This window comes from Cotesia glomerata, linkage group LG10, assembly GCF_020080835.1.
Source record: "Cotesia glomerata isolate CgM1 linkage group LG10, MPM_Cglom_v2.3, whole genome shotgun sequence".
Taxonomy (NCBI): Eukaryota; Metazoa; Arthropoda; class Insecta; order Hymenoptera; family Braconidae; genus Cotesia; species Cotesia glomerata.
The window spans coordinates 954,975-982,248 of NC_058167.1; the positions used below are offsets into that span (position 1 = coordinate 954,975).

Here is a 27,274-nt window from a genome sequence, read left to right on the forward strand (position 1 = left end):
ACTTTGTAATAAGTCCACAACACTATAATTAATTTCAAAATTGCCATCTTTTTATTTTTGAGAAATTTTTTTTTTTAATATTTTTTCTGAGGTACAATTCTTACATCACTTACATCACTTTTACGTCATAATGACATCATTATCATGATATAGACATCACAGGTATGTCATATTGACGTCATAAATGTCATTGAGACATAATACTGACGTCATGACTACGTCATATTTTTACGTCAGAATCTTACGTCAAGAAGTGTGAAATAATGAGTCATATATGACTCATTCGTGACTTGTATCTTACGTAAATCCTGACATAGCCCAATGTCATTTTGACGTCACATTGACGTAAACGTGTTTACTGGGATGTTAACATATATATCTATATAAATAATTAAATTTTTAAATCATAAAATAATTACGATTAAACGTAAATATACCTTAATACATATATTATTATTATTTTTTTTTTAATTATTCTTATTTTTTGAATAATTATTTATTAAAAAAAGTGTATCATAGTAGCACTAACACGTGAATCACAATTTTTTATAGTTAAATCGTATATGTACGGGACAAAATATGGAAATTCGTGTCAAGCATTCCAACGATCACATAAAACTAGTTACTAATCATTTAAATTGGTGTTTGTCAATCAATAGATTTTTAACTTAAAATTCTACGGAAATTTTAATTGTTAATATAAATTTATCGATTTACTATTGGTACAATAATAACATAATTTTTTTTTCCCTATAATAATAATAATAATAATATTCTCCTTACATTACTTAGTTGGTGGTAGTAGTATAGTATTTTACATATCCACATTTACGTCTGGTGAAAGGAAAGGGGAATATGTATGATGTATTTATATATATAATTCTATACTACATCCACAGATTCGGTAGAATCTGGCGCCAAGTTCCGTTCAAATCCGTTGTAAACGGAGCGCCAGACTACCGACTGTGTTTACTGTAAGCAGAACGGTATTTCGAGGTTGCAAAATTTTATTTAATTATATGGTTCTCCTTTTTCCAAAATAATATATTATAAAAGTAATTTATACTTTATTTTACTGATATTAATTAATTATAATCAATTATAACACTTAATTCACTTAAAATTATTAAATTTTATCAGCACAAACTATAGTAAGCCCAGAAATTTCGATCCTGACTTTTTTTCGATGGGGAATATCAGCGCCACAGACTAGATAAAATAAAAATGTGTAGTAATCCTTCCTATAGACACGCAACTACAGTAAAAAGTGATTCATAGCTTGCATCTATGGCCGCCAGGGTGCACTGGAATTACATCTACATAAACTGTAGCTTTAAGGGGATAGTTTGCAGTAAAAAATGCAGTCAACACGAGATTTAAGTTGTTATCAATTGTAAATTTTCATTATAATTACAAAAAATACTAAAATCCGAACAAAAACAGTTTCACTGTAAAAAAGTCGCACCAAGTCCACGTTCATAAGACTATTAGGAAAAAAATTTTTTTTTTCTTTACAAAAAGATACAAAATAAAAAAATTAAAAAATCCGAGTAACCGATATGATTGTTTATGATTTTCGGAAATTAAAAAAAATTTTTTTGTAAATTTAAAAATTAAAAGAAACAATTTTGGAACGTATTTAGTGTGCGTGGTTACGAAAAATTTCACTCTTTATGAAATTCCTAAAATCTATCTACTAGGACTTTTAAAAAAAATTGAAGTACACAATGACGCACACCATATACGTTTTAAAATTGTTTCTTTTAATTTTTAAATTTACAACAAAATTTTTTTTAATTTCCGAAAATCATATACAACCATATCGGTTATGTTACGTCCCGGTTACCTCACGGGTTTGTAAGTAACCAGTAGAACAACTAGAGCTGGAGATAAAGATGTTACGACCTCCAGAGTCGTAAGTAGAGGTTCTCGAATTAACTCCGAAATAACTAACTTCGGTGAATTTAATTAACCCTTCGTTGATCGCGTTTTTTTTAGTTTCTCGCTCGCACTATAGCGAGTCTCTATAGGTTGAGTAGTTGTTAGGCGGCGATTCGCTTATAGCGCGACCAACGAAGGGTTAACAAATGAATTTATTTAACTATCCACAGATTCGGTAGAATCTGGCGCCAAGTTCCGTTCAAATCCGTTGTAAACGGAGCGCCAGACTACCGACTGTGTTTACTGTAAGCAGGACGATATTTTGAGGTTGCAAATTTTATTTAATTCTACGGTACTTTTTTTTTCTAAATTGTATATTATAACAGTAATTCATACTTTATTTTACTGACATTAATTAATAATAGTCGATCATAACAATTAATCTGCTTGAAATTATTAAATTTAATCAGCACAAACTATAGCAACGCAAAAATTTAGATCCTGACTTTTTTTCGATGTAAAAAGTGACATGCCACAGACTAAATAATTCGAGAATACATGGTAATCCTCCAATAGATGGGAAACTACAGTTGAAAAAAGATATTTCAAGGCTTGCATCTACATCCGCCAGGGTGCGCTTGAATTATTTTTACATAAACTGTAGCTTCAAAGGGATAGTTTGCTATAAAAAATGCAGCCAACGCGATACTTAAGTTGGTACCAATTGTAAATTTTTATTATAATTACAAAAAATACTAAAATCCGAACAAAAACAGTTTCACTGTAAAAAAATCGCGCCAAGTCCACGTTCATAAGACTATTAAGAGAAAAAAAAATTTTTTTTTTCTTCACAAAAAGATATAAAATAAAAAAATTGAAAAATCCAAGTAACCGATATGATTGTATACGATTTTCGAAAATTAAAAAAAATTTTGTTGTAAATTTAAAAATTAAAAAAAAAAAAAATTTGGAACGTACTTGGTGTGCGTGGTTGCAAAATATTTTACTTTTAATGAAATTCGTAAAATTTATTTATTAGGACTTTCAAAAAAATTGAAATACACAATGACGCACACCAAGTACGTTCAAAAATTTTTTTTTTAATTTTTAAATTTACAACAAAATTTTTTTTAATTTTCGAAAATCGTATACAATCATATCGGTTACTTGGATTTTTCAATTTTTTTATTTTATATCTTTTTGTGAAGAAAAAAAAAATTTTTTTTTCTCTTAATAGTCTTATGAACGTGGACTTGGCGCGATTTTTTTACAGTGAAACTGTTTTTGTTCGGATTTAAAATACACTTTGAATTTATATGATTTGACAACTGCCGTAAAGTACGTAATGGTATTTCGTAATTGGAATTAATAGTCTCACGACGAGTGTTAACTATGAGGAGTCTTAAGTTCGTAACTTTAAGATCAAGAAGAGCCTTAGAAGAAGAGAGCCTCGAACTACCCGTGCACCCTGCTTATATCTCTTCGTCCAAGGGCCGCGCCCTAGGAGGAGTAGGGTTGCGTATCGGGCCCCGAATGTCCTGTTGTCCTGAGTTGATGCGCGTGGCATTTCCGAGGTCCACTCGGGTGACCCGCGCTGACTCAACTCCAAAGTCCAGGACACGCAAGCGTTCGTTATCGTTTGTTTATTTAGAACATTCCTCGAATGTTCTCGAATATACCTTTGTACTCAACGCTAGTTGTCTTACAATGAGTCATATTTGTCTATCTAGATTTTCCATTAACATTCTTCGAGAGAAAATGTTAATGTAAACTTAAAAATATTCTGTTTACTCAGGTGTTGGCTGAGTTTCACTTTTTCTTATCATTTTCTATTTCTAATATTTTATGTTTAATATTTAACATTTGGAATTCTTTACTTATCATTTTACATTATTATTTATGAAAATTCAATATTCACGGAATTATTGTATAATTATTAGAGTTTTAAATTAGCGCGCGAATTCGCTATCAGAGACATCTGCGAATGCAGGTGGGGACGTAACAGTTACTTGGATTTTTTAATTTTTTATTTTATATCTTTTTGTAAAGAAATAAAATTTTTTTTTCTTAATAGTCTTATGAACGTGGACTTGGCGTGATTTTTTTACAGTGAAACTGTTTTTGTTAGGATTACTTTTACTTGTATTATTTGAGTAAAACCTACAATACAACCAACACTGGTATGGTAAGTAGTATAGTAATAGTCCCACCATACATTCATTCACCTTATTATAAACTCGTGACTAACTATAATCCCAGTTAGTCGTCCAAGTACTCCAAGTGCCAGTCAGCCACCACCGTTTAATAGTTACTAATCAGAGTGCTCACTTTGTTTTATAATTTTTATAAACTATACACAAGGTAGGTCAATATAACAAATTTATTATTTATTTATATATTTTTTTTTATTTTATCGACAATAAACAATTTTACTTGACTATTTATTTTTTTTTTTTTTTACAAACTTAATCCTCTTACTCAGATTTAATTGTTAAATAACTGTGTTAATAATTATGATCAATGGTAAACTTAAAAAAAAAAACAAGCACTTTATCCGTGTAGAAATATGATAAAAAACTACACAGAAAAAAAAAATTTCCTGGACCAAGAAAATTATAAGGAAGACCGAAGTTATTTTGGAGCAAGAAGAAATTTTCTTGGCTTAAAAAAATTTAACTTGGTTCAAGAAATTTTCAGTCTTCCTTATAAGATTTTCTTGATTTAAGAAAATTTACACTTGACTAAAGACTATTTTTCTTTCTGTGTATAAATAGTTTGATTTGAAAGGATCGGTGATTTATACATAGCCGAGAACGATTTCGCCACACAAGTTTGCGGTCATTGACATTTCCGTTGATATTTATATACGTATATGATTTAAATAGATAAGAAATAAAATAAAAAATAAATTAATCGAGTATTTAAAGGTTAAATTTTCAGTATCATTAATAGAATTGGTCTGAGAAAAGAAGAAGAATAATAATAATAATGAAAAAAAAAAAAAAATTGTTGGTGAAAAGTTGTCGCGAAATCTTGGAATTAAGCCAATCTTAACGACAATATTATACGGTGAAAGTTTAATATTAAACTCTAGTTTAATTTGTTTTATTAAATAGGTAAAAATGGGTATTGACCTTTACTACACACCGGGAAGTTCACCGTGTCGAGCAGTACGTTTGGTAGCTGCGGCTTTAGGAGTTGATCTTAATCTTAAACTCATGAATCTGATGGCCGGTGAACACCTCAAACCAGAATTCATCAAGGCAAGTTAATTTATTACAATTATTTCAGCGTTAAATTAAAAAATATATTTACCAATCAAAGATTAATTATATAATTTGTTTATTTTTTCATTAAACTGTCATATTAGATGATAATATATGTATGATAACAACTTAATAGATAAGACAACGCTGTAAATGGTATTATAAATACATAAACTACTGTTTAATATATATATATGATTTATTATCTTGACAGCTAAATCCTCAGCACAGTGTTCCAACTTTAGTTGACAATGGCTTCAGTCTCTGGGAAAGGTAACACTTTTTTTTAAATTTATTATCGCTCCGAATAATAACTAATAATAATAATAATAAAAATGGGAATTATATAATTAATAGCCGTGCGATAATGGGCTATCTGGTTAACCAATACGGAAAAAATGATTATTTGTATCCAAAAGACCCCAAGACACGAGCTATTGTTGATCAAAGACTCTACTATGATATGGGAACAATGTATCCAGCATTTTCCGATTATTATGTGAGTTATTTAATTTAATTATTAGAAAAAGTACAGTACGAAATAATAAATGAAATTTTTTTTTTATTAGTATCCAATCTTATTTTCCGGTGCACCGGAAGATAAATCAAAGTATGAAAAGATAGCACCAGCCTTTGATTTTCTGGATAAATTCTTAGAAGGCCAGAGCTATGTTGCAGGAGACCGTTTGACTATCGCTGACCTCGCTTTAATCTGCACAGTATCAAACTTTGAGGTATTTTATAAATATTATTTATATATTTACTATTAATTTAATTAATTAATTTATTTATTTATTTTACAGTTGATTAAATACGACATAAGTAAATTTAAGAATGTCACAAGATGGGTTGAAAAGATTAAATCAGAAGCAGTCAAGTATGAAGAAGTGAATGGCGAAGGTCTCAAAGCTTTCCAGTCTTTGATCGATAAACTTTTGAAGAACTAAATTCTTTCTTTTTTTGTTTTTTCTAAACATGTAAACATTGATGCATTTATATAATTAATTCATTTTATCTAATACATATACTGTTTCAATAAAAATTTTTAATTAATTTTATTTCAATTTTTTATTTTTTAAAGATATGAACAATGCTTTTGTTGTACACGACATGTCAGTTGCTGAAATACAAATTAATTACTAATTTATTTGTTTTTTTCTTTATCTAAAAATCTCGATGAAAAACCAAATGAGAGTCAATAATAAAATTTTTTAAAAATTTTATTTATCTATAGGTAATATTTAACTAAAATTCGAATATAAATAAAAAAAATTAAGTTTTACAGGAGAAAAAAAAAATCTTTGAATAAAAATTTAAATAAATTGACTGGCTTAGTGAGAATTTAAGTTAAAAAGTATGTCATAAAAATTTATATTTATGATTATTGTAAAAGAAAAAGAAAAGAAAAAAAAAAAAAAGTGTATTTTCTTTTCTTTACCTCTTGACTCTTGACTGTAAGTACAAAATCGATGAAAACTTGAAAATTTTATAAAGTAAGAGTCGAATCTAGTCTTCTTATCACTATAAACGAGTCTGAAATTCAAACAACAATGTTCTCAATTTTCCACTCGATTAAATTTCATCACATATAATAATGAGAATAAGAATAAGAATAAAAATGAGTAAGAGCAAAAGAAGGAAAAAAGTTTGATATTTTTTTTAAAAAATAGTTTATTCCGATAAAAAAAACTGGTAGTAGATACATTTTTCTGATAAATTCATAAGATAAAGCCTTAACGGATAGGATCAAAAATATCTCAAGAGTCTTGAGTAAAAGAAAAATAAATGCCCAAATGCCCTGGAGTCTGGTAAGCCATTACGCTCTCTATTTGATGGAGCATTATACGAAAAATGACCATGAACATATGAAACTTTACTCTATATATCTATATTTACCAAGTCAAAGCATCTATAACATTAATGCCCGTATATCAAGCTCCACAGTCGACTAGCAACCAGCGACCAGCGACGATTCTCTCAGATAGCTCACATGCTGTCTATAGTCATATATATATATATATCCCAACGTCATACAATACATACACTGTGCATATATATATGTATATTCACATTTCAATAGAGCATATCCCTCCTTATGCGTCAATGAATTTACTCGCCACAATAGCACAATGTAAACCATAAAGCGCTAATGCATTTATACGTTAACAAATTACGTTAAAATTGTTCCGATAATGACTCGCGTAACAATACTATTGTAAAAATTTATTATTCGGGGTAGATAATTTAAATAAATATTAACATTTTTATCTATCATTATAATTATCCTCATATAATATTTATAACGTTAATCTATATATAAAAATTTAAATAAACATTAACTCTGACAGATTAAAGATTTTTTTTTTTATTTAGATTAACAGCTTTACTAGTTTATTAAATAAATAATTTAGAGAATTAAAGTAGCCTTGAGAAGGTATAAAGCTTACTAATCCACTTTTATAATTTAGATGAAAAATATGAAAATATATCATGTAAGCAAACTATTTGTAACGTGATTGGTCGAATATATCATAAGCATGAAAATATATGCAAACTCTATAGTCAGGCGCGCGCTTGCGCGCGCAAATTTAAATTCTAGTATTATGTATATTAGTAAAACTGTAACTCGTAAAACAGCAGTATGTTAATAAATACCGACGAGTATAAGTGCTGGTGATTTTATTAAGTGATAAAAAACAAACAACAATTATTATTATTTATATACTAAATACTGTATATAATAATGTCACTAGAGTTATATCATATAGAAATAAGCTCCCCATGTCGCGCTGTACGACTTGTAATTGAAGCTCTGGGTCTTGAAATTAATTATAAATTGGTTAATTTAATCAACGGTGATCATCTTACAGATGAATATCGTCAAGTATATTTAAATTTTTATAACTTGTTAATTGTTTACACAGTAAATTATATGATTTTTTTTTTTTTTTTTCCATTTACATAGCTTAACCCTCAACAAACTATTCCGCTATTGATTGATGATAATTATAAATTAAGTGAAAGGTAAAAAAATAACGTTGCTTTTATTTTTTTATTAATTTATTGATAATACTGGATTTTAGTCGTGCCATTATGGCTTATCTGGTTGATCAGTACGGGGGTGAAGAAAATCAACGGTTATATCCAACAAACTCAAAAACTCGTGCATTGATTAATGCAAGGCTGCAATTTGATGGAGGAGTTTTATATCCATCTGTTAAAAATTGCTATGTATGTATAATATGATATATTAATAATGATAATAATAGTTAATAATGTAAAATTTTTATTTCAGTACGGGATGCTGTTTAGAGGACAAGACGATATTGAAGAAGATAAAGAAAATAAACTAAAGGAAGCATTCCAAGTTGTTGATAATTTTCTGGAGGGCCATGATTATCTCGCTGGACGAAGCTTAACCATCGCCGATTTAGCGATTATTGCAACTGTTACAACAGCCGAAGTAATAATAATAATAATTACTATTTATATAAAATTAAAAAAGACTTAATCTTTGTAAAAAATTACTCACTATTTGGATTTTTATTTTATAAAACTTTTTCTTGAGTTTGAAACACAGTACAGTAACAGTATAGTGTGTACCTAGACAGTACAGCAAGTAAGCAACTATCAAGTCTCATATAAAATTTAATTGCAGACAGTTGGCTTCAACCTCCATAACTATAAGAACGTTACCGAGTGGGTGGACCGGGTGAAAACTTGTGCTCCGGGATACAGAGTTGCTAATGGTGAAAGCGTTGAGCTTCTAAAAAACTATATGCCTCATCCTACTCCTCTAGATGACAATAATTCCGGCGATAATGACAATAATGATTAATTAAAATTAAATATAATACTTATTATATAGTAGTATAATACTCTTTGTATAGTTAATATATTAAATTAATTAGAAATCTTAAATTATTTCAATTTATTAATTTAATTATAGTAAAAAAATTTTTATTTACCATTGGCTGAGTAATAACATATTATCATTCTTATCGACTTATATATACATATATATATTATCATCCAATCGCTACTTTAATGGATGTTGATAATCAAGCTTACGTTAATTTTTTTTATAATGAAAACGATCTATTCCCAATGGCTCTATAGGCTTTATTATATTTTATTAATATTTTAATCAATAAATTTTAAATTTTTTATAAAAATATACCGCTTAAGGCGTCACCAGCGACACCTGAAATAAAAATCATCGAAATAACACACTCACACACATACATACGTGCGCTGTAGATATTTAACTATAGTAAATTTTTCAGCAGTATATATATGTATATAGATTTAGATGGATAAAAGTTATACTTAAAAGTATTTGGGTATTGCATATGGACCACTTACACTAATTTTCATTGGTTCTCATGAATTCTGGAGCCCCTTACATACTACAGTTAGTAGATTAAGAATTACTAGAATTTGAATTTGCGCGCGCAAGCGCGCGCCTGACTATAGAGTTTGCATATATTTTCATGCTTATGATACATTCGACCAATCACGTTACGAATAGTTTGATGCCACATACATTTCAGATATTTATTATTATTATTATTATTATTAATGATGATGATGATGATTTTGTTGTTGTTGCTGTTATTGTTGTGTTGTCTCTTTGAATCGAATTCAAATAGGCCGCGCATAATTTATGAGAACTATGCGCATTGATACTGCGCATGCGCAATAACATTTAATTAAGATTTATAAAAAAAAGTTAATTATTAAATTACAGGATAATGAAAGCCGAACAGTTGTTTATTTTGAACGAACAGTTATTGAATAGTTCTAAACTATTAGAAAAAAAAAAAAAAACATCAAAATATCTATAGTTTGTGCTAACTTGAGGGTCAATTTTTTTATAATTAAAAAAAAAAAAAAAAAAAACGAACAAAAAAAATTTTTGATAGAACAATGAAGAACAATTAACGAACAGTTGATAGAGCCAAAAAAAAGTGCAAAAAATTAATTTCCCCCCGCCAACTTAAGAGAGCCAGCTCCAGATTACTGTCTATATAACTGTGTATATATATATACATGACAACACCAGTGTGACAGTGTGCATTTTTTTTTATATTACTTACTCTCTCTACAAGTAGTACAAGTAGTACAAGTATTACATTATTACATACACACCAGGATAAGTTAATAATAAGTATAGATGTATATTATAATCTACCTATACATGATGAAAAGGTAAAAAGGTGATAGATTGAATGTGTGGTAGTAGATTAAAGAGAGCTCGAACAATTGAAAACCAAGTAACCGAGAGTGAGTTGTCTATAACGCGACCATTGAAAAATATATATATATATATATATACTGTTATTATTATCATTATTATATAGTGTATAAAGACGGACGAATGAAAAAGGATAGGTATAGTTGAGTAAAAATAAAATAAAAAAACTGAACAAGACAGACTAAGATAGACATTGTTGGATGTTAGGTGTTGGATAATGGATAATCCCAGTTAGTTGTTGATTATTTTAATAATTAAATGGAGAGTTTAATTGTGAATATAAGTGAAAAATATATATATATATACATATAGTTGAGATTTAAATTTTATAGAGCAGAGTTTAAGTTGAAGCTGCAGACAGCCGAAATAAAACTCAAACCTCAGAGTTGTTGTCAACGGTGGTGGTCGTCCAGTCGGTTCTATTTTTATATAATATATTACTATACACACATAATTACATATACTAAATATTAAATTATCTAAAATATTTTAAATATTGTAAAAAAGTGTAGTTTAACAAAATTTTAAATTTCACAATACTCAAGTGTATATATAAATATAAATAATTGTTGTTGTTTGTAGAGGAAAAAAAAAAAAAAATTTTATTTTAGTATCCGATTTGATGTGACGCGATGTCAAATTTTAAATTAAATATAAATCAATACGCGAGTGTAATTGATATTTATACAATTTATTATTATATATTTTTTTCAAATTATGAGTGAGCTTTAAAAAATGTTTGGTAAAAGTCAAAATTATAAATATATTTTTTTTCTTTATTTATTTTTCACTTATTTTATCTTTGATAAAGATTCAATGGAATATACTTGAACATTTAGAAATAAATTTTTAAAAATAATGTACATAGATAATTTTTTTTTATATTTTTGATATAAAAAATATTGATTATTTTATTAAATTTTATAATTACAATATAAAATAATTAGATAGAATGTGGAGGATAGTATTAAATTGATATATTCAAACTTTTATCCAGTATATTTACTTAAAAGTATTGCCTGAAATAATATGAGATTTATTATATTATTATTAATCATGATATATTTATTCATTAATTATTAGTGTGGTTATAATAATTATTTTAATTGTATGTCTAATTGTCGGCTAATTAGACATAATTGTCGCCTCAATAGCTTGAATTAATAACAATTAAAAGTTTAATAATTGTTACTGTTTAAAAAACAAAATAAAAATATAAATATAATAAAAAAAGAAAAAGATGCCGTTTGTTGTACGTAAAATAGAGCCACGGTACATTGGACGTGGGCACGTACCGCAAGACAATTCTTGCGTAGAAATATGGCCTGTTGGTGCGGAGCTTGAGGCAATTATAAATGGTGCCCTTGCATGTACTCTAAAACAACTAGCTTCGTTGTTAACAAATGCTCAAGATATTTTTCAAGGGCTCAATGATGAATTGGGTGATGTTGCCAATAGAAGTGGAATTTTACGCCAAAGAATTCATCAACTTGATAATCAATTATCAACTATTGATCCGAAAAAAATACCTGTCCGTAAGTATTTTAATTAATTAATAACAACAAAAAAAAAAAAAAAATTATTTTATGTTTTTAATTTTCCAAATAAGGTAATGAAAAAATTATTTTTTTATACCTTTATACCTATAATCATTTAAATTATTATTTAATTTCTCTTGCTATTATAATGATATCTAATTATTATTATTATTATAAATCTTTTTGGTCGCTTTATTAACTAACATTATTAGTAAGTTTTAAAAGTTGATTGTCCGCTGCAATGCGGATGACCTTATAGCCAGTGTATATCTGTAGATGATCATTGATCGTTTTCTCACGCGAAAAACTACTCATATGGTGGTGAAGAAAAACTGACCAAGTGAGTAGTGCTACACATGTGCGTTTCACATACTTGTAACAACTTAAAAAAAAAACATAGCATAACTATTATAGCCGCACAGATAACAAAAATTTATTATTTATTATTTTAAATTACATTCCATTATCTTTTTTTTTTTTTTTCTTTTTTCTATACTTACATTTGATGTATAAAGATGAAAAATTTTCAATCCATTTTATTTAATTATACACTTAACAAAAATTCAAACAAATGTTAATAAATACAAGTATACATGCAAAAAATATAAGAAGACTTATGACGAAACGTTGTATCTAGTTTCATGGGGAGAGAAAGCTTAAACCGGCTTCAATGTCTTAACTAGATTAACTTTTAACTTGGTATTATTATTTTTAATTTTTCAAAATTATATAAAAATTTAACAATGTTTAATTTACAGCGGAATCGGATATCAGCAGCTTTGCGTCAAGAAAAAAACACTTTAAATCATTACAAAAACCATCTACTGGACTGTTTTCTGAAACAACCAGACCAGCAGCATTGAAAAAATTATATCAACAGGCTAGTGTTATTGCCGTACGTAATTTGGATTATTTAAAAATAAATCACAATGGGAATGATACTACTGCTGTTGAGATGTTTTTGTGTACTCCAATTCTCGGTAAAAGAAGAAGAGATCAAAGTTTAGATATTGAATCTCGAGTTGTAAGTTTTTTTTTTTTTAAATCATTATCATCATTATTTTATTGAAATAATAATAATATTTGAATATTTAGCCAGCGATATTTGACGACTTGAGAAGATGGACTTCCAGTGAAGCTTTGGGAGATATAACAGTTCCACCAGATTGTATGTCTAGAATTATTCAATCCAATGATAGTGATTTTACTGGTGATGATGCCGTTGATCATAAATTACCAAGTCCTGAAGAACAAGTTCAAGTGATTGCATTAAAGTACGTATTTTTATCGTATCTTAAAATTTTTATTTCCATTAATAAATTATATTATTATCATTATTAGATTCCCAGCGGAAATAGTTGCTGTTGATATTAGTGGAAAAGGATTTGCTCGGATGTCAATGCGAAAAAAATTAACAATGGCTCAAATAACATCTGAATTAAATTTTGATAATGATACAACCGTAAAACGACGATCAAAAGTTCGACACAACACTAGTAGATCAAAGAATAAACGTAGAAATACAATTGCTGGAACAGATGGTAAAGAAATAAAACAAAATATTATTCAAGAACCATCTACAACAAAAACAGATAATGATGAGGATGATAATATTAAAGAAACAATTTATAAATCTAAATCAACTAAAAATCGTTGTGTTAGATCAATAAGTACAGATATATTACAAGAACGTGATACAGAATTAACAAAATGGAATTTTGATGCATTTAAAGCTTGGGGTAGATCAAGATTACGATCTATGCGTCGGCAATCCTCAGATATTGATAAAAATATAAAATCTACCGGTAATTTTGGTAGTGCTGCTGATAATAGTAATAATAATAACAATAATAATAATAATGATGAAATAGATAATGATGATAATAATGATGCTAAAGATTTAATGGTAGTTAATAAAGTAAATGGTAATGATGAATTGAAACTCACTGAAGAAGAAGAAGAAATAAAACAAAACTTTTCATCTATTAACGTAAATGATAATAGTGTTGCTACTTCTAGTATTCCATTATTATTATCATCATCATCATCATCATCATTATTATTATCAGCGACGACAATGCATACATTTGACAGAAACTTTTCTCATCAATCACATCATCAAAAACGACAACAACAACAACAACAACAACAACAAAAACAACAACAAAAACATGGTAATAGTAGTAATAATATGTTATATGACGTAAGATTGCGAGAAAGTGCTGTATTAAGAAGAGAAAGAAGAAAAGGTAATAATAATGCTAATAATACTCGTGAGGATCCTATACATTCAAGTTCTGGTAATTGGAGTGCATCTTCTGAAAGTGGACGAACTAGCAGTATTGGAAGTGAAATAATTTCATCTAATTTACCTGGAAGATCATCATCCTCATCATCATCATCAAAATTATTGTCACACAATCATGGACGTAGATTAAAAGGTCGTGATACTCCAACATCATCATCAGTAACATCAGAAGCCAGTACATTGACACCAGATATTATTCAAGATATAATTACCACCTATCCCGGTGATGATTTTGAAACAGAAGGTGAAACTTGTTCTATTTATTCTTGTGATACTGAAGGATATTATACGTCATTTCACATGGATTCTGGACTAAAAACATTACGTGAAGAAGAACTTGCAGCAGCTAATGCTAATATTAATAATAGCTTTAACAACGCTACCCACAATTATAATACTACTACTACTACCACTACTGATACTAATGCTATAAAAACAACAACAACAACAGCAGATATTGTCACTTTTAGTAATCAAAATTATAATCAATTGTCATGCAATAATCAAAATGGATTTGTTGAAAATGAGTATGAATTATTTGGACGTGGTTCAACGTCTACAACTACCAGCTCTGCTGGTACTGTTTGTACAACTTTAATGGCTGGTGCTCCTCCTGTTCCACCTGAAAGAAAATCCAGCTTGACTGTTGTTGCTATGGTAATAATAAATAAATATATATATATATATATTTAATTTTGACTTGTTTAATTATTAATTTATCATTTAACAGGTTCACGGACAAAATGGTGGAGGTAATTCACCAGACAGCGGACATAATACATGCTCATCTCCAGTAGAATCTGCTTCTGCTTCAAGTCCAGCTTGTTATACAGCGCGCTCCTGCTCTGAATTAGAATACTCTGAATCAAGTGATCTTGAAGGTTATGATAGAATAGAACGTCTACGTAATAAAACAGCAATAAGCACAAACCGTATTCCGTCCATGTGTGTAATAACTCCATCTGGTTCAGATGACGAACAAGCTCAATCACAACAACAGCAGCAGCAACAACAACATCCGGATTTAAATAAAATATTACAATTACATAATACTAATTCAATATCATATGATGAATTAGTAAATACAAGTGTAGTTGGTGTTGGAAATAAAATAAAAACTTGTCAAGATTCTGGCGACTATGTTACCATAGCCGATTTTAGAAATAATAAAGACAGGTATCGTCAAAAAAATATTACTCAAGTTTATGCTAATATTGAGAGTAAAAAATATTCATTAAAACAACAACAACAATCACCAAAAAAATCAAAATTATTACAAGATGAATTTGAATCTGCCGAGTATGTTAGTCTTAGCGATTTACCAAAAAAATCAGACTGCTCGTTAGAAAGAAAAAGACGCCAAGGCGCTAGAGTTGTTTTAGATTATCAAGGAAAAGTTATTTATTCATCAGATAGTCTTAAAAGACGAAAGGAATCACATACTACATTTAATCCAGGTAAATATTAATAAATTTAATTGTTTTATTTAAATTATTTAATATTTATTATATTTTTAGGTCCATTCATTAAAGAATCATCGCCAATAGTTGCCGCTACTAATCGAAATGACAAATCCCATACTGTATCACCAAGAGGTATAATTAAACCTCGAGCTTTTGTAAATTTGGCTCATCAGCATCAACAAAAACAACAACAACAACAACAACAATCAGAGTCATCAATTATTAATGAAAAAACAAAAAGGACGGCAACATCATTAGCATCAACAGCATCAACAGCAACACTAGCAGAGCTTGAGGAAGTTAAAATTGAGGAGAAAATTAAGGAGGAAGGTAAGAGACAGAAGAACATGGAACTAGTATATCGCACTGTTTGCACTCAGCACGATGGCACCACTAGCATCGATTCCACCATTAATAGACATCACCAACAACACAAAAAAAATTTAGTGACATCTTCCATCGATTTTAATCAATCATCGTCATCTTCATTATTATTATTAGGCCATGATAAAAATTCATATTCCACCAATATTACCGATAAAAATTTATTAGTATCATCTTCCGTTAATATTAATTATTCTCATGATAATAACAATCATTTTTCTTTTTCATCATTATCTGATAATAATAATATTATTAATAATATTATTAATAATAATAACAACATTAATATTACCAATAACCATAATAACAGCAATAATAATTCTTTAATAAACAATTTAAAAGAAAATAATAATCATAATCGTCAAAATAATTTAGAATTAGATAATGAACGTAAAATAAAACGTAGTGATAGTTATCGTATTGCCAATGCATTTACATTTATTAAAAAAAATCAAACAAATTCATCTGAAAAAACTAATATACCACGTACGGCTTCTGAAGAATTACGACAAGATTTATTAAAAGAACGAATTAATTATCCTGATACAGTAATATCTAAACCTAAAACAATTTTCGGTATTAATAAATTCAAAAATCAAGAAATAGCTCGAGTTCTTAAATATTCGAGTAATGATACAGAAATATGGTAAATTTTAATATTTTATATCAATAAAAATATTTTTATTATTAATTATTAATAAATGCAATAAATGTTTAAATTGCATCAGTCAATCATCATTTATTAGTATACAATAAGTTGAAAATAAAAATAAATAAATAGTATCAACAATAAAGTAATTAAATATGCGCGATTTATTTATCATTGTCATTGACTACTTAACGTTATAATATAACACTTAATAATGTTGGCTAAACATTTTCTCTTTGTAGCTACCAATAGAACTTGTCGTAAGTCGTGGTTTTTTTTTCTTAATAATTAAATTTTATCATCAAAATATTCAGTGAAAAAAACACCACAATTAATTATTTATAAATAAAAATACAGTTATTAATATTTTTACTCAATTTGAAAAAAAATTTGTTATTATAATTTATAAGTTATGCATGAATCATCAATTGAATATAATGCACTATACTTTTTGCAACTATTTTTTTGCCTTGATATTTAATTTAAATATAATAAATATTATTGCTTGCAACTAATAAATAGCTTATTTAAAAAAAAAAAAAAAAAAAAAAAAAAAAAAAAAAATTAATAGATATGTGAATGAGTGTTGATTTTTTTTTCTTTTGTATATAATCTGTAAATTATTGTGCTTCTAAAGTATGTAAAATGTAATATTTTTGTTTTATTGTAGAATTTCAATTCACCCAATAAGAAAATACAATTCATATAATATTCGTTTGTAAATTTTGTTATTAACAACAATAATAATATAAATAAGAATAATGATATTGGTTATTGATATCAATATTATTTTTCATGTTATTATCTGATCAACAAAAATAATCCCATATATAGAAAAAAAATATATCTCAATTTTAATATTTTGTGTTTGTTTATATATTATTAATTATAGTAATTATATTAATTATAGTGACGCTTGCCATTTTAATTATTATTGCTTGCTCTGGTTTTTTTTTTCTGTGCATTATCAGTTATTTGGATGTTAATGATTATACATTATTATTGTTGTTATTATTTTGAGTATTAAGCATGTAAGTTTGTATTTATTTTTCTACATGTAATCAAGTGTTAATTAAAAGGTGCGTCTAGCCATAATAAAAAAATTATTATATTAAGTAATTTACGGCTATAAACTCGTGAAAATAGGATTATTGATTATAAATTTCATAGAAAAAGTATTTATTAACAAATAAAATTTTATAAATTTTTCAGTAATAATGAATAAATGCTTGAATTATTTTTAATTGGTGTAAATAATTATTCTAATCATTATTTAATATATTATTATTCTTTTACATACAATTATAAAAAATGATATATTATTATTAAAATTATTTGTTATAGATACTAATTGGATACACAGTCAAGATAAAGTTGATAGCCATAGAGAAAAAAAATTACAAGATGAAAAGAATAATATTAGCACTATTAATTATAAAAAAAATTTATCATTAGCGAATAAAAAAAGACAATACAGTGATGGATTATCATCAGGAGAAATGTATCATAAATCTGTAGTAGAGCTTGCTACACCAGATATAACACGAAATCTTGGTAATAATTTGATAAATAATTCTCAAATCGAATTACAAGATAATAAAAATAAAATTTATAATAACAAAAAATATGAAAATAATCAAAGTCAACGGTAAGAAAATAATTTTTATTATTTAAATATAAAATAATAAAATTATTATCTAATAATAATTTTTAAATATATTTAGGTATTTAATGCCGTTAAATTTGAATACCTATGATGGTAATGGTCAAATTGCAACATCTTCTCCGGTCTCTCAAAAGTTTAAAGAAAATCAACCGTCTGAAAAAATGAATATTGATCGTTTGGAACGTTTGGAACGTTTAGAACGTTTAGAACGTAAAGATTTTTTAAATAATTCAACATTATCACCAATACCGTCTTCTAATAGTTTTTATTCTTCATCATCATCGATTAACAGTTTAGTTAAAAATAATAAAACAATGTCAAATGATGAATTATTCACAGCTATATATAAATCTAAACGAAAATTAAATATTAAAAATGACAGTGAAATATCTACTGGATCAACATCAGCAAAAACAATTGATGATTCATTAATTGATATAAGTAATTATGTACCTGATGATAATAATAAAATAGGTACACGACACAGTTGGAGTCCAGAATCACAAACTAATAGTATAAAAAAACTCGTATCACCAAGTTGCATTAATCAAGAGGTAAATTTATTTATTATTAATAAATTTTGTTATCTAATAATTTAATTGTTATTTTTTTATTGTTAGATGTCACCAAAAAATACCAAAACAGCTGCTGCAGCCATGACACGGCTTGATTTTAAAAGACTGCTATTACAACAGAGTACAAAAAATAGATCAAGCAGTTTGTCAGCTGCTGAACAATTAAAATTATCAAATCCATCAAATTCATCAAATTCATCAAATTCATTAAAAGGAACTGGAAGGCAAGTAAATTACGGTATTAATGATAATAATAATAAACAAACAACTGCTAATAGTACAATAACAATTAAAAGTTTAAATACTTTATCAACACTTGATCAACGATATAATTCTTCAACTGGATCGTATTTGTCACGCGGTCAACAAAAAACAATTTATCCAAATCCATACCAAATCAATAAATATGATTCTATTAATTCATTTAATTATCAAAAATCTATTTGGAAGTATCAAATACCGCGTAGCAATATTTTATCTTGTACAATTATTGAAGATGTTGCTGCTGAAGAAACTGCTGTCAAACAATTTTTAGAATCTCCCCCATCACCTTTAACTTTACCTTCCGCTACTAGCTCTTCCTCATCATCATTCACACCATCAGCAATATTAATAAATGATAGTGATAATAACGTTAATAAAAACAAACAAATATATAAAAATAATTTTAAATCATCTGAAAATAATGATATAGATAATATTTTTTCTAATAAACTTTTTGAATTTAACAATTCAAGTAATAATGATGATAGCAATAATTCGAAACTTGTATCAGCCCACTTTGAAGCTGAATCATTGAAAAAGCGTAATAATGAATTGAAAGCTCAATTTTTATCAAATAATAAACTTGACAATAATATTATTATATTTGATGAAAAAAATCAAATAAAATCAGGACCAACGAAAGATACTGCTGATGTAATAATAATAACACCACCATCCGTAATTCTTGATAATATTACTAATAATTCTACAGTGTCGAGAAATACCACTACATCGGCACTTGAAACAGCATTATAAATTTTAATTATTGGATAAACAACAAATAATTGGTTTTTCTTTTCTTTTCATTTAATTATTAATTTTTTCGAAAAAAAAACCCAACTACTAATTTATTAAAATTTATTGTCTCAAAAAAAAAAAAACAATTTTATTTAATTTTTTATATTATTTAGATTCCAAATAATAAGAATAATTAGAACAAATTAATTTTTTCAAGTAAGTACCAGGGTGTCGCGGGTTAATCCCAAATTTATTAGTTTTAAGATTTCTTACTTTCCTTAGTTTCAATACCTTTTACTTGGTCAGAAATACTTTAAATCAATACATTTACAAAATCATTAATTATTGACTAGTATTAAAAAAAAAATTTACTATTTATTTTAAAAATAAATTTAATTAAGCCAATGCTGAAGCAGCTAATTAGTCAAGCTAATTAACAAAATAACAAAAGAAATTTTAATTAAACTAAAAGTTTATTTAAATAATTTATATGTTGTATACAATTCGTATGTATACCAGTCAAATCTTAAGTAGTAGTATAAAAAAAACAAAAAAAGATAGTATTTTTAAATATTTATATATTTATGAAATTGAAAAAATATACTCAATATATATATATTTTATAGTATTAATATATTTATAAATTTTTATTGTAGTAAAAATAATAACATTTTTAATAGCCTTTTAGATGCCATAAAGTGCCTCGCGTGTTGTTTTTTAAAATAAATAATCTATATTTGATTACATAGATAAAAAAATAATATAATATTTTATAAATATATAATTGAAATGCCTTTAATATGATTACTTATTGATTTTTTTTTTTTAAGGAATTAACCTTTTTTTGTACGCTTAATATATAATATTTATATATATACATGTCATTTAACATTTAACTCATTATATAGAATTTTGTAAAAGAATAAAATGATTATATAATTATTAAATTAAATTTATTGTTTATTTATTCACCATTTCTTCGTGAAAACAATTATTACTTTTTACTCAACGGACAACAATCACAATATTTATCTATGTCTATATCATCATCATCATCATCATTATAATCTTGTTTATTATTATTAATATCATCAGATTGAGATTCAATAATGTCCATGTATTTTTTGTCTTTACGTTTATGACAATTTTTACCAATACAATGCTGAAACAAATAATTAAATAAATTTATATAAATAAATAATAATAATATTTAACATAATTATGATTAAAAATAAATATTGACTTGCGAAGTTTTATTGCAAGGTGCGATATTTTTAGGGATAAACAATAGTTTATCTATTTGTTGATTGAAACATTTTTCTCGTTTTTCTAAAAGATTTATGCAATTTTTAAGTCGAATTTCTTCCTTAACTAATAGCTTTAATTTTTGCAAACAATTTAAAATATTATTATCATCGTCATTATCAGTATTATTTTGGCTTATAATATAATACAAATTATCTAAAGTTTCTATTTCAGGAGTTTTATTTTTCTGGCCTATATTGGACAATTTATTTTCCAACTCAAGATTTATAGCTTGAAGAGATTCAAGACTCGTAATTGATTCTTCATACTCTATATCTATTTTTATAATTTCATCCTAAACATTTAAAAAAAATTAATAAAATATTTACCTACGTATATTTTTTTATGTATTGGAAGAAAAAAAAAAAAACCCATTAACTCACGTATAATTGAGTAACTTGGTCATTTAAATTTTTTATTGAATTTTTAATATCATCATTATTTAAATAATTAGAACCATTTTTTATTTGATTATCATGGTGAGCAACAGGAGATATAGCATCAATAAAACTTGAAAAATCATTTGATGATGAAGTATTGTAAATCATTAATAATGGGATTGTTTTTTCAATATTGTATATTTTTTCAATTAAATATTGCCGGCGTTTATTTAAATGACTATAACGTTTTTCTATCATATTCAATCCATTTTTCATTTTATCATTTAAATTATAAAAATTAATAGTTGTTATTGCTGGTGCTGTTGCTGTTGCTACAGATGATGATTTATTGTCTTTATTTTTTTTACAACCTAGATACATTTTCTATATAATATTTTTATAATATAACATTTTACATAATTTTATATTTTTTATACTTACAATTGCATGAATAATTACTACATTCCATTTCATTACAAGATTCTAGTAAATAAAAAAATAAACATTTATTAATTTTAATAATAATAACCAAGTTTTTTTACCTTTAAATTTCAAAAATGAATTATTTGCCATGGTATTAAAAAAGTTTAAGTAATTTTTACGACTAAAATTTGACACACGCGTACGTATAAATTTATTTAAATTCAATATATATTAATACGTCTGTCAATATAAAAAATTTTTGTAGACTAAAAACATCTTTGGTACATAATTTTAATTATTTGATTTATTATACTATTATTACATATAACCGATAATTTATTTTACAATCGTGTATTTAGTACCTAAATATCTATATAGAGATAATACTACCCTAGCGGTTTTGTAAATGCCGAAAAAATGTCGCAATTATACAGTATTAATGCGGTATTTTTTCAGCATTTTTTCGGTTGTTTTGGTCAGTTTTTTTATCGAAAAATTACGGAACATTTACCGTAAAAATGCGATACATTTACGCTGAAAATGCGGCATATTTACGGTAATAAGGCGGTAAAATGACTGTATTAAAACCATATTTAAAAAATGGTGTCAAATTAAATAACGCTCGGACTGGGATTCGAACCCAGAACCTCCCGGGGACATGTCGGCTACTCTACCATCCACAGATTCGGTAGAATCTGGCGCCAAGTTCCGTTCAAATCCGTTGTAAACGGAGCGCCAGACTACCGACTGTGTTTACTGTAAGCAGGACGATATTTTGAGGTTGCAAATTTTATTTAATTCTACGGTACTTTTTTTTTCTAAATTGTATATTATAACAGTAATTCATACTTTATTTTACTGACATTAATTAATAATAGTCGATCATAACAATTAATCTGCTTGAAATTATTAAATTTAATCAGCACAAACTATAGCAACGCAAAAATTTAGATCCTGACTTTTTTTCGATGTAAAAAGTGACATGCCACAGACTAAATAATTCGAGAATACATGGTAATCCTCCAATAGATGGGAAACTACAGTTGAAAAAAGATATTTCAAGGCTTGCATCTACATCCGCCAGGGTGCGCTTGAATTATTTTTACATAAACTGTAGCTTCAAAGGGATAGTTTGCTATAAAAAATGCAGCCAACGCGATACTTAAGTTGGTACCAATTGTAAATTTTTATTATAATTACAAAAAATACTAAAATCCGAACAAAAACAGTTTCACTGTAAAAAAATCGCGCCAAGTCCACGTTCATAAGACTATTAAGAGAAAAAAAAATTTTTTTTTTCTTCACAAAAAGATATAAAATAAAAAAATTGAAAAATCCAAGTAACCGATATGATTGTATACGATTTTCGAAAATTAAAAAAAATTTTGTTGTAAATTTAAAAATTAAAAAAAAAAATTTGGAACGTACTTGGTGTGCGTGGTTGCAAAATATTTTACTTTTAATGAAATTCGTAAAATTTATTTACTAGGACTTTCAAAAAAATTGAAATACACAATGACGCACACCAAGTACGTTCAAAAATTTTTTTTTTAATTTTTAAATTTACAACAAAATTTTTTTTAATTTTCGAAAATCGTATACAATCATATCGGTTACTTGGATTTTTCAATTTTTTTATTTTATATCTTTTTGTGAAGAAAAAAAAAATTTTTTTTTCTCTTAATAGTCTTATGAACGTGGACTTGGCGCGATTTTTTTACAGTGAAACTGTTTTTGTTCGGATTTGAGTTACCCGGTCCATACAATATCATTTTTTTGCTTATTCTATATACATTAAGCCACACCGTTCATCTTACGATAAGCATATTTAAAATTAAATAATATAATTATATATGTGAAACAATATAACTTTTCGATTTTAGAAAATTTGCAACTTTCCAAGTGAGAAATTAAAAATTGAAATTAAAATTAGAATATATTTACTTAACATATGTATTATTTTATATTAATTATCGCTAAATACCTAATTAAAAAATAATATTCCACATATTTTTTATTCAAAAACAGTATTTGTTTTTGCAAAGTAGCGATGGAGAATAAAAAGCAAAATTTGAAATTTTTCATTTTATTCATTTCTAACATAGAAGTGAACTAAAAATAAAACTAAATCTTTAATAATTGTCTATTATGTCAGAAAATATTATTTGGAATTTTTTGGGTAAAATTTGGGCATTAATGCGGTAATTGTATAGTATATTTTTGGTAACTGTACAGCATAAGTGCAGTATATATACTGTATAACTACAGTATAAAAACTGGCCAAAACAACTATAGTTTAACCGCATTATTACCGAATTATAACGGTAAATATACGGCATGAGCATAAATGCCGAAAAATTACGGTATTTTTACGGCATTATCAAAACCGCGAGGGTATTCACGGAAAGCGTTGAATGATCAACATTTAAACTAAACTAGAATTTGAATTTGCGCGCGCAAGCGCGCGCCTGACTGTAGCATTTGCATATATTTTCATGCTTATGATATATTTGACCAATCACGTTACGAATAGTTTGTCTTATTGTGTATATTTTCATATTTTTCATCTAAATTATAAGAGTGGATTGTTGTTATAATCATAACCTTTAAACTTTGAATTTGTAGAATTTTTTAGAGCACGTTAAAGTTATATATATATATATAATCTATTTATTTAACAAAAAATGAGTTCTTTAGAATTAGCAAAAAAAAAGGCAGCTTTTAAAGCTGTCGACGAATTTGTTAAGGTAATCTTTTTAAATACATTTAAAATTTATATAAATTTACAAATATATTTTTATAATATTAATATTTTACTTACTACGCAATGTAGAGGGTTATATTATCTATTTATACGTTTATCTTTATAACTGTGTGATAAATAATTAATAATTAATATAAATTTTTAATCATTTCAGTCAGATTGTGTGATTGGAATCGGTAGTGGATCAACAGTTATTTACGCAGTAAATAGAATTGGTAATTAATTATATTATATTTAAATTATTTTTATGATTATATTTTATTATTCTATTTATTAGCTGAAAAAGTTAAAATAGATGGAATTAATGTTGTCTGTGTGCCAACTTCTTTTCAATCTCGTCAATTAATTATTGACAATAATTTAACACTAGGTGATCTGGATAAATATCCAAAGGTAATCTAATCCTATCAAGTTATATACCTACTTTCAAATAATTGATTTATTAAATGTATTTTGTATTAAACTTGAGCAGAAAAAAAAATAATCATTTCATTATTTTTTAATTTTTATTTAGTTGAACTGTGTAATTGATGGAGCTGATGAAGTTGATGGTGACAAAACACTTATCAAAGGTGGAGGAGGCTGTTTATTACAAGAGAAAATAGTTGCATCCTGTACAGATAATTTAATAATTATTGCCGATTATACAAAAAATTCAATTAAACTTGGACAGCAATATAAAAAAGGAATACCTATTGAAGTTATTCCTATGGGTTATGCTCCAATAAAAAATAAAATTCAAGATATTTATGGTGGTGCTGTTAAAATTCGTATGGCTATTGCTAAAGCTGTAATATTATTATTATTTATTCATTAATCAATATTATGATTAAGTTAAAAAAAAAATTTTTTTAATTAATAATATTATTGTTATTTATTTTAGGGCCCAGTTGTTACAGACAATGGAAATTTTATATTAGATTGGATTTTTCCTGATAATTTTGATGATAATAAGTCATGGAACACTATAAATAATGAAATAAAGCTAATTCCTGGTGTTGTTGAAATAGGTCTATTTGTAAAAATGGCTAAAAAAATATATTTTGGAATGCCGGATGGTACTGTTAAAATACAATAATTGTATATAATATTTTATTATAGTTATATTTTTATATTTAAAGTAAAACAAGTCAAGATAATTAATAAAAAATTACTAAATCATTGAAATAAATTCAATACACATTTATTTAATTGAATATTTATTTATTTTATAAAACTTTAATTAAATTTATTGAAAGAAAAAAAATATAAAAATACATTTCATTAATATAGATAAATCATCTAATGTATGTATTATTTCATTTAGTTAATTGAATCATCAATATTATATAATTAATAACAAAGTTGACATATATTAAAAATTTAAATACAATTTCATTCAGAAGAGATTATTAATCTACAAAATCCTTTGACGCACGTGCCTACTCACTCATTTTATATATATTATATATTATATGAATATTATATATACGTATTCACGTGTATATTACAACACGTGAATTGTAGTTTTACTTACATATATCATCCTATTAACTTTTTATTTATAATATTTAATCATTATTCAATCATTATCAATCATTATCAATATCCACCATTATATAATCTTGATCAACACCAATTGAAAGATGTCTCTTCAGTGAAGGATCTTGGTATAATAATTGACAATAAACTTAACTTTACTGAGCACATTGATAAAATAACATCAAAAGCGTTTAAAACGCTTGGATTTATATTGAGAACGGGCCGAGAGTTCAACGACGTACACACAAATTTACACCTCTTCAACACCCTCGTCCGGCCTATCCTAGAATACTGCAGCATAATTTGGTCACCACATACTCAAGTACAAATCAACAGAGTGGAAAAAATCCAAAGGAAATTCTGCAAATTCATAACGTACTATCTGTACGTAAGAGGCTCCTACATGACCACGGAAGAAGTTTACAATGAATTTAAAATTAATAGTTTACTTAGTCGGCGGCATGCGGCTGACATGGCGTTTTTTTACAAGGTAATTAACGGCCTAATACTCTCACCAGAAATTCACGAGCAGTTTGAGTTCACCAAACCTAGACCAGGGTTAAGAAATACTAGGCTGTTGATTACAACCAAGACCTCCAGAAGTTACGTCTTCCACGGGCCGAGAAATAGAATTTCCAATCTAGTCAATGAGCACTGCTCCAGTATCAACTTCTTAGAGGACTCTATGGGCACCTTTTACTCCAAGCTTAAAAATACAATAATAATGAACTAAAATGCACATAAATTATTTAAACACTCAATTGCGGATATAGTTTCTCAAGTTTCATTTATCATATCTATCGCTTAATATTTATTATATTTAATTTCTAGCTTTCTTTCATTAACGCCCTTGAAGTGCAATCCTAATTACAATAAAAAATTAAAATTTGTC

At 26.5% G+C, this 27,274-nt stretch overlaps 5 protein-coding genes across 7 annotated transcripts; 4 read left to right on the forward strand and 1 right to left on the reverse strand.

Moving 5' to 3' along the window:
- The first annotated feature begins 3,936 nt into the window (after positions 1 to 3,936).
- Positions 3,937 to 6,294, forward strand: LOC123273103 (glutathione S-transferase D1-like). Of its 3 annotated transcripts, none has more exons than XM_044740308.1 (7): positions 3,937 to 4,066; positions 4,141 to 4,230; positions 4,992 to 5,144; positions 5,362 to 5,420; positions 5,505 to 5,646; positions 5,717 to 5,881; positions 5,951 to 6,294. In XM_044740308.1, exons 3-7 carry the CDS (start codon positions 5,004 to 5,006, stop codon positions 6,092 to 6,094), a joined length of 651 nt encoding a protein of 216 aa, XP_044596243.1. In that variant the 5' UTR covers positions 3,937 to 4,066; positions 4,141 to 4,230; positions 4,992 to 5,003; the 3' UTR covers positions 6,095 to 6,294. The 3 variants fall into 3 exon arrangements, with proteins under 3 accessions (XP_044596243.1, XP_044596241.1, XP_044596242.1); XM_044740307.1 differs by having other exon boundaries at positions 3,946 to 4,066; positions 4,141 to 4,242; positions 4,998 to 5,144; XM_044740306.1 differs by lacking the exon at positions 4,141 to 4,230 and having other exon boundaries at positions 3,938 to 4,066; positions 4,998 to 5,144.
- Positions 6,295 to 7,775: 1,481 nt separating this feature from the next.
- LOC123273102 (glutathione S-transferase 1-1-like) lies at positions 7,776 to 9,068 on the forward strand. Its single transcript, XM_044740305.1, has 5 exons — positions 7,776 to 8,031; positions 8,113 to 8,171; positions 8,231 to 8,378; positions 8,443 to 8,610; positions 8,806 to 9,068. The coding sequence occupies exons 1-5, from the start codon at positions 7,891 to 7,893 to the stop codon at positions 8,983 to 8,985; spliced, it is 696 nt and encodes a 231-aa protein (XP_044596240.1). The 5' UTR covers positions 7,776 to 7,890; the 3' UTR covers positions 8,986 to 9,068.
- Positions 9,069 to 11,537: 2,469 nt separating this feature from the next.
- On the forward strand, positions 11,538 to 20,118 carry LOC123273097 (probable WRKY transcription factor protein 1). The gene is made up of 10 exons (XM_044740297.1): positions 11,538 to 11,939; positions 12,701 to 12,966; positions 13,038 to 13,216; positions 13,284 to 13,790; positions 14,193 to 14,907; positions 14,981 to 15,707; positions 15,768 to 16,043; positions 18,091 to 18,394; positions 18,471 to 18,966; positions 19,033 to 20,118. Exons 1-10 carry the CDS (start codon positions 11,645 to 11,647, stop codon positions 20,005 to 20,007), a joined length of 4,740 nt encoding a protein of 1,579 aa, XP_044596232.1. The 5' UTR covers positions 11,538 to 11,644; the 3' UTR covers positions 20,008 to 20,118.
- An 807-nt stretch (positions 20,119 to 20,925) lies between these two features.
- LOC123273100 lies at positions 20,926 to 22,039 on the reverse strand. The gene is made up of 3 exons (XM_044740302.1): positions 21,678 to 22,039; positions 21,233 to 21,589; positions 20,926 to 21,151 (listed from the first exon to the last, which is right to left on the reverse strand). The coding sequence occupies exons 1-3, from the start codon at positions 21,948 to 21,950 to the stop codon at positions 20,984 to 20,986; spliced, it is 798 nt and encodes a 265-aa protein (XP_044596237.1). The 5' UTR covers positions 21,951 to 22,039; the 3' UTR covers positions 20,926 to 20,983.
- A 2,656-nt stretch (positions 22,040 to 24,695) lies between these two features.
- LOC123273101 (ribose-5-phosphate isomerase) lies at positions 24,696 to 25,940 on the forward strand. Its single transcript, XM_044740303.1, has 5 exons — positions 24,696 to 24,844; positions 25,016 to 25,076; positions 25,139 to 25,254; positions 25,376 to 25,651; positions 25,745 to 25,940. Exons 1-5 carry the CDS (start codon positions 24,782 to 24,784, stop codon positions 25,937 to 25,939), a joined length of 711 nt encoding a protein of 236 aa, XP_044596238.1. The 5' UTR covers positions 24,696 to 24,781; the 3' UTR covers position 25,940.
- Positions 25,941 to 27,274: the final 1,334 nt, after the last annotated feature.

What these genes read in the sequence shown, in the direction of transcription:
- LOC123273103 (XM_044740306.1), top strand. An exon ending in GGCTTCAGTCTCTGGGAAAG is followed by an intron (nt 5,421 to 5,504) that starts GTAACACTTTTT and finishes TATAATTAATAG; the next exon opens with CCGTGCGATAATGGGCTATC. An exon ending in GCACAGTATCAAACTTTGAG is followed by an intron (nt 5,882 to 5,950) that starts GTATTTTATAAA and finishes TTTATTTTACAG; the next exon opens with TTGATTAAATACGACATAAG.
- LOC123273102 (XM_044740305.1), top strand. Translation starts at nt 7,891, where the DNA reads ATGTCACTAGAGTTATATCATATAGAAATAAGCTCCCCATGTCGCGCT. An exon ending in AATTATAAATTAAGTGAAAG is followed by an intron (nt 8,172 to 8,230) that starts GTAAAAAAATAA and finishes ACTGGATTTTAG; the next exon opens with TCGTGCCATTATGGCTTATC. An exon ending in CATCTGTTAAAAATTGCTAT is followed by an intron (nt 8,379 to 8,442) that starts GTATGTATAATA and finishes TTTTTATTTCAG; the next exon opens with TACGGGATGCTGTTTAGAGG.
- LOC123273097 (XM_044740297.1), top strand. Translation starts at nt 11,645, where the DNA reads ATGCCGTTTGTTGTACGTAAAATAGAGCCACGGTACATTGGACGTGGG. An exon ending in ACATACTACATTTAATCCAG is followed by an intron (nt 15,708 to 15,767) that starts GTAAATATTAAT and finishes TTATATTTTTAG; the next exon opens with GTCCATTCATTAAAGAATCA. An exon ending in GAAAATAATCAAAGTCAACG is followed by an intron (nt 18,395 to 18,470) that starts GTAAGAAAATAA and finishes AAATATATTTAG; the next exon opens with GTATTTAATGCCGTTAAATT.
- LOC123273100 (XM_044740302.1), bottom strand. Translation starts at nt 21,950, where the DNA reads ATGAAAAATGGATTGAATATGATAGAAAAACGTTATAGTCATTTAAAT. An exon ending in ACCAAGTTACTCAATTATAC is followed by an intron (nt 21,590 to 21,677) that starts GTGAGTTAATGG and finishes TTAAATGTTTAG; the next exon opens with GATGAAATTATAAAAATAGA. An exon ending in CTTGCAATAAAACTTCGCAA is followed by an intron (nt 21,152 to 21,232) that starts GTCAATATTTAT and finishes TATTTGTTTCAG; the next exon opens with CATTGTATTGGTAAAAATTG.
- LOC123273101 (XM_044740303.1), top strand. Translation starts at nt 24,782, where the DNA reads ATGAGTTCTTTAGAATTAGCAAAAAAAAAGGCAGCTTTTAAAGCTGTC. An exon ending in ATCTGGATAAATATCCAAAG is followed by an intron (nt 25,255 to 25,375) that starts GTAATCTAATCC and finishes ATTTTTATTTAG; the next exon opens with TTGAACTGTGTAATTGATGG. An exon ending in GTATGGCTATTGCTAAAGCT is followed by an intron (nt 25,652 to 25,744) that starts GTAATATTATTA and finishes TATTTATTTTAG; the next exon opens with GGCCCAGTTGTTACAGACAA.